Source organism: Amphibalanus amphitrite, unplaced genomic scaffold (genome assembly GCF_019059575.1).
Source record: "Amphibalanus amphitrite isolate SeventyFive unplaced genomic scaffold, NRLGWU_Aamphi_draft 001045F_arrow, whole genome shotgun sequence".
NCBI classification, from domain to species: domain Eukaryota; kingdom Metazoa; phylum Arthropoda; class Thecostraca; order Balanomorpha; family Balanidae; genus Amphibalanus; species Amphibalanus amphitrite.
The window spans coordinates 165,995-171,994 of NW_024882539.1; the positions used below are offsets into that span (position 1 = coordinate 165,995).

At 42.7% G+C, this 6,000-nt stretch overlaps 1 protein-coding gene across 2 annotated transcripts in view; it reads right to left on the minus strand.

The window, feature by feature from the left end:
* The window catches only part of LOC122369519 (ubiquitin-conjugating enzyme E2-17 kDa), a 32,544-nt gene extending 32,028 nt beyond the window's left edge, over nt 1–516 (minus strand). The window contains exon 1 of one of the 2 annotated variants that reach the window (XM_043344315.1): nt 337–510. In XM_043344315.1, coding sequence (XP_043200250.1) covers nt 337–360 — 24 coding nt within the window. In that variant the 5' untranslated portion in view covers nt 361–510. Of the gene's footprint in view, nt 1–336 lie in introns of both variants that reach the window. The other variant, XM_043344317.1, reaches the window with a different exon arrangement.
* Between the last annotated feature and the right edge of the window lie 5,484 nt (nt 517–6,000).

A 6,000-nucleotide genomic window follows, 5' to 3' on the forward strand; every position in this document is an offset into this window, starting at 1 on the left:
TCAAAATTGTATTAGAGTTATGAAATCAGGAGGTCAAAGGATATCACGTAATTTGCTTCTTAATTGGGGATTGCACCAAAAGTAAATTGGTGACCCGTCCTAAAGCAGATAAATACCCAATTGTCTTGTATGCTTCAAAATTGTATTAGAGTAAAATTAACAATATTCCTGTCCCTAACAGCCCACTTAACGCATTTTTAATCCATCATTTACACCAATAAGTTTAAAATGGAATGTAGTGCACAGCACAAATAAGTTGAAATGCACAAAAAGAACAAGGGTAGACGAACCATTTACCTCACTTGCATGCATTCACTTCTGGTACACTCAACTTACCTTATTAATCCGTTTTAGAGACATTTTATTTGTTTGTGATTAGGAACCCTTGTCTCCCAAGGATCTATTAAACCGAACTTAAAACAAAACAATCCACACAACACCACCCGTCGCTCACAATCCGACGACCACACAACACAACTTCTCACAAAGATGGCTGAAAACAGTTGCGAATCTTGCGAATCAAGGTCCGTAAACAGGAACACAGCTGAGCGTATAATCAAAAGTTTGATATAAATTAAAGTCAATTAATTTTTTATTTAGATTAAGGAAAAACGGAACAATCTTAGTGTCTAATAAATATTGAAAAATTTTGTAACAAAACGTAGAAAATGAATATATCCCAGAACATTCAAAAATACTTAATCCTTATTTTGCAGTCGTTTTCATATCGTAAAAATACAGCCCTCGTCTCACAGTGGGATAGGTACAGGGACCCGCAGTTGCTACTGTACACATATATTACCAATTTAGAATTGCGCTATTATTTGCTAAGTGCCGGCCATTGGAGAAAGGAAATGTAGCGCAAAGTATGGAGGAATAACACATGTTTGCTCCTAGGACGTATGTTTTGTATAATTCCTCTTACCGCAACAGATATTCTTCCAAAACTACAATCGTGCTATTTTTCCGCGCCGGTTGCCTCCCTAGAGCCCGTCCTTGGTATCGCCTATAGCTTCCGTTCCCGCTACGTGAATGAAAGTCACGTGACTACTACAGGTTTGCGCTCAGTACTAACACACCTAGCCCGAGGGCCGGTCCGTAGCGGGGAGGGGTAGAACGCCAGAGCTCCAGCGCAGTGGAGGTGGTGGTGGCCCGTATCATAAAGAGGCAACCGTAAGCAGAACTACAATTGCCGCAGTATAAGATTATGATCAAGTTTTCTTTAGATGTATTGATTGACAAGAAATTGCAATGCTTATCCGATATAATAAAACGGTGTCCAAGGCCTTGGAAGAACTATAGAATTTATTCAGCAACGTATAAATTTCTGATACAGGCCATGACCTTTCACCTTGCCTCCGGGGAGGACCGCTCAGGAAGCCACATACCGAACGAATCGAGGCCTCGCAGCGCGGCGGCAGAGGAGGTAAACCATCGCCAGATCTTTCGGTTACTTATGTTTCCAGAAGAAGGAGGGGGGGGGGCGGAGGGTGAGGGCTGTTTTCAACCCACTCACCAATCCTTTCCTTATTAACTTATAACTTACCGAAAAAATGCAACACAATGGTGGTCGTCACGAGATGTAGCGAAGAGTGCCTCAGCCACACCGGTTTTGAGTAAACTTTAAGCATTGGAATTCAGGCCAGTGATCCTGAAGCATTATTTTATTTTTGTCGTGCATAAGCTGGGATGACGTGGTCCAAGTTAATTGCGAAGAAACGGTTTTAGTTTCAGAACATTTATGAGGCTAGTCGCGCCAAATAGTTATACGTTTGTTGTAAAATGTCAAATAGAATGTTGACGTGCTATCCAGATGATGGAATTTATTTGACACAAGAAGTCAAAAAAGTGACATCGTTAGTCATCCTGCATACCTATAAATCGATTCGTCACCTTGGTTCGAGCTCAATAGTTCCTTTCGCGGATGATCGGTTTCGTTTTCTTTTTTTTTTTTTTGGGGGGGGGAGACAGTTTATGAGCCAGTAACCACCCTCCCCAGTCCCCCAAACAACAATTGTTGACAAATACTGTGATGGCCTAAAAAATGCCCTCAATTGTGTTACGTAGGGGAGAATGAGGTAAGTTGAGTCGCTTTTTGTTTTTCGAAAGCTACAGGCTAACTTACTGATCATTTTTCGGCGTTTACGGGTTGGACGGACAGAGTGGTCATTTGCGCATGTAATGGTGGCCAGAAAATGTTTCATACCGCTTATTTTTGTACTGAAAGGCTACGTCAAAAGTCATCTTGCACGTTGCTCATCTTACCCCATGGGCGGGGTAAGTTGAGACACGTCGTGGGGAAAGTTGAGCATGGATAGAAAAAGCGAGCCTCTTCTTTTCCCGGGCGCGGCGAAGAGTGGGCTCTTTTATTCACTCCATGGCATACATACTTATGGCAGTTTTTTCCTCCATCAAAAAGTGACTGTTTAAGCCTTCCAATAACTCGTCAAGTTTTCTATCACGGAAGAAATCATTTTATCCTTCAGATAATCTGCAAATCACTTACAACTTGTGTAATCAACAAAGAAAAACAATTTCCTACCATTTTTATACAGCAGAAACAAGCGCAGCTCAGTTTGGTTTTCGACAGCGGAGACAACAGTGGCTTATCCGGCTCATCTTCCCCCAGGTGAGAGTGGCTCATCTTGCCCCACCCGTGGCCATTTTCGATTAATGACACCCGCTAAGGAAAATAACCATGCACAGCAGATAACAACCATCTCATTTTAAAGGCAAAACATGTCTTAGTTATCAGGGGCGATACCACATGTTACCGGGTGCTGAGCGTGAGAACGTTGCCGTCTCACGTGAAAGACTGCAGCATCGTAAGCGAATGGCACCTGGAAGCTCAAGTTAATTAGCGTCATAGGAGCTGAGAAACATGGGGTGGCTAAACTTGCCCCTTGGCTCATCTTACCTCACTCTCCCCTATTTGGGGCTCTCAACCTTGATTTGTTAAAGTTATTTGTCTGTTCATTATAAAAGCTGTCAAATTTGCCGTATCATTTAACTTTTATTGAGTTTGTATTTCACACTTATCTAAAATGAACAATTTTGTCACTGGCTTCTTTATTAATGGAATTGGATGGTCGCATGACTGAACGAATGAATAGCTCCATTTGAGCATCAGCTGAAATCAATCCTAAAATTTAATCTACCAGTCTGCAACGAAAAAGTTTAAAAACCAGTGCAAGTTAGGTGCAGTTTCTAATCTATGCCGTTTTTATTAAGTGTCTCATAGCTCCTTAATCTTGAGTCGCTTCTCTCACGATTCCTTTTATGTGGTGCTTCTTACATTGACTTCAAGAAGTTATAGTATTCGAGCTCGTTGGTCTTAAAAACTGCTATCGAAGTAAATTAAAGTGCTTCGAGCTTCGGCACTTAAAAACCAATCGATATTTAACCCTCACCCATTTAGGCATTTCTTTTCAGCGTCTTACATGTAGCGGAGGGGCGTAGAAACCCTCAGCCATTCGGCCCTTGATAAAAAGAGCCAGAGCTTCGCTGAAAAATAAAAAAAGAGCGAGCTGCTCGTGACGAGAGAAATCCGATGATTTGAGGGTCCTGGTCATCGCTGACAAGAAAAAGCCAATTATTTTTATGTCCTGGTCAATGCTGAGATCCTAGGTCACTGGTTGACCTCCCAGATCAGGTTAATAACCCAAAAGCACGGAAAATTGGGTCCTGCTAGAATTTCTACAAGTGAAGTTTTCTGGGACGTGGCTTGCTTCTGACTCCGAATTTGCACTTGTTTTGATCAAAGATGATGTATCAAAGCATTTGGGGTAGGACGGGTCACGCCAGATCACCCCTTAGGCGTTCTGCCGGCTTCCCATAGAATGTTAACCAGCACTTACAGCCTTGCAACATATTGCATAGGCACTATAACTGATACCTAAGTAAGTATGCCTAGTTTTCAAATGCTAAAATGGGTGCTAAATTCCAAACCAACACTTCCTAAAAACCACAGTAAAAAGGGGTAAATTTAAGGAAGTTAACCGAGATCATTTCAAGTAAATGACCTTAACCTGAGTTTCACGTGACCTTGGCACCCACAACAATCAATGAGACAAACATTAGATAGTATATTTCACATGTTGTCACGTTGCTAATCACGAAACGACTATGGAAACACACAGAAGATGTGCGCTGACTTTCAATTGCTATTCTGGCCTGACATGATCTTGAGAAAAATAATCACAGGTTAAAGATATTTTGGTTCAGGGATTTAAAATTCTCAGACAAGATGCAAAAAATGATAAGGGCTATTTAATTTTCCGGGAAGTTGTAAAATTGATTAACTCCAGGGCACCAAAGAATCGTCGCAATCCTTCGCTTTGCCGCGATTTATTGGTGAAAAACAGGGGGCGCGGTCTACTTACCTCTACTTATATGTGTGGTGAGGGCAAATATTCATTTTATCTGTGTTGATGAATGTGCAACAATTTCTACATGAACTGAGACCAGTCCATATGAGTAGGTATGTTCTTCTCACGGATAATGACAATATAAAGACAATGCGAATAAAACCAAACGTTTCGGACAACAACGTGCCTTCGTCAGTGGAGAAAAATAAGTGTATAGGTTTAACATCGATGAGAACTAAATGCGGCACCGTCTCGGTCTGGCCAGCCGGGTTGCCGATAAAATACACAAATGTTTATAAGCTTCCATGATGTGCTTAAAAAACTGCTGAAAATATATTTTAAAAATGAAGATAACTACTTCATCGATTTTATCGAAAGAAAACATGTATGCCTAATTACTTATTTCTTGCCACTGACGGAGGCACTTTTTGTGCGAAACGTCTGGTTTTATTCGTATTGTTATTTATTGTCATTTCCTGTGAGAAAAAAGGATAAATCTTCAGTTAGTAACCATAACAGTGAAAAGGCTTATTGTAACACAATTCACTGTGTATACGAAACCTATAAGTCCATAAAAATAATCCTATTTACAACTTTTAAAAAGATACAGCTTATACAGCTTGAGCATACAATTTTTCTGTATTAAGATAATATTAATTTATCTCCACAGAATATGGTAAATTAGTGCTGCTGAAGTTCGCTTTCGAAGAGTCTCCTTCAGGCATTTCACAGCTCTCGTGCCATTTTGGATCACGGAACATGGCTGGGCGCAGGACAGGTCGTCTGCGAGCTTGGACGGACCACGTGACCACCTCCTCCACTCCCGCTCACTCCCGTCCCCTTCCCCAGCAGGGCGTCCGATCTAACCGCGCCCCAGGCAGTCGGCACGGTCCGACCCTCCCCATGGTCGAGCCACGGCCCGGTGCCGCCTGAGTTTGTGCCGGGTGCAAAACTGGAGCAGTTACTAGCGCCGGAACTAGTAGTCAGCACGACCATCGTCAGATGGCAGGAGTAAATGGAATAAGCGGTTCCAGGTTTCAGAAGGAATGGGGCAGGAAAAAGCGCTGAAAACAGTGTTTTGCTGATACAGCCATAAAAAGTTCACTGAATTAGGAGAGCAGCACATCAGTTTAAAGCCCTTCAGATGGTGGTTTTAATAAGCACACAATCATTTCCCAATTCGCCTCCAACGGTGTCACAGGCCAAGAATACGCTGAAATACTAGTGTGTACAGAAGCAACTGCGGGTCCCTGTACCTACGGCTCTCCAGTAAATTAGTGGTTGGTTTTGCTTTTTGGGTTATATCCATGGACGCGGGAACTGCGGGGGCATGCTGCCCCCCACAGCTTGAAGGCTGTGGGGGCGACGCCCCCACAACTTGAAGGCGTGGGATGACGCCACCCCCACACTTTAATCTTCGCTAAATGTTTACGACTCTGAGGGTCCCACAGCGGCGCCTCCGGAGTCTGGGCCTCTGGGGCCCTCACACCGGCGCGTCTTAGACCCAGCCAACGGCGACTCTGAACCTACTATTCCGGTGTGAATCGGTGAGCCCCACAATGGATTTTCGAGTACCAATACCTATATTTTTTCTATTTTCCGAATAAAAGCTTGGTTTTCATTTTATTCTCGA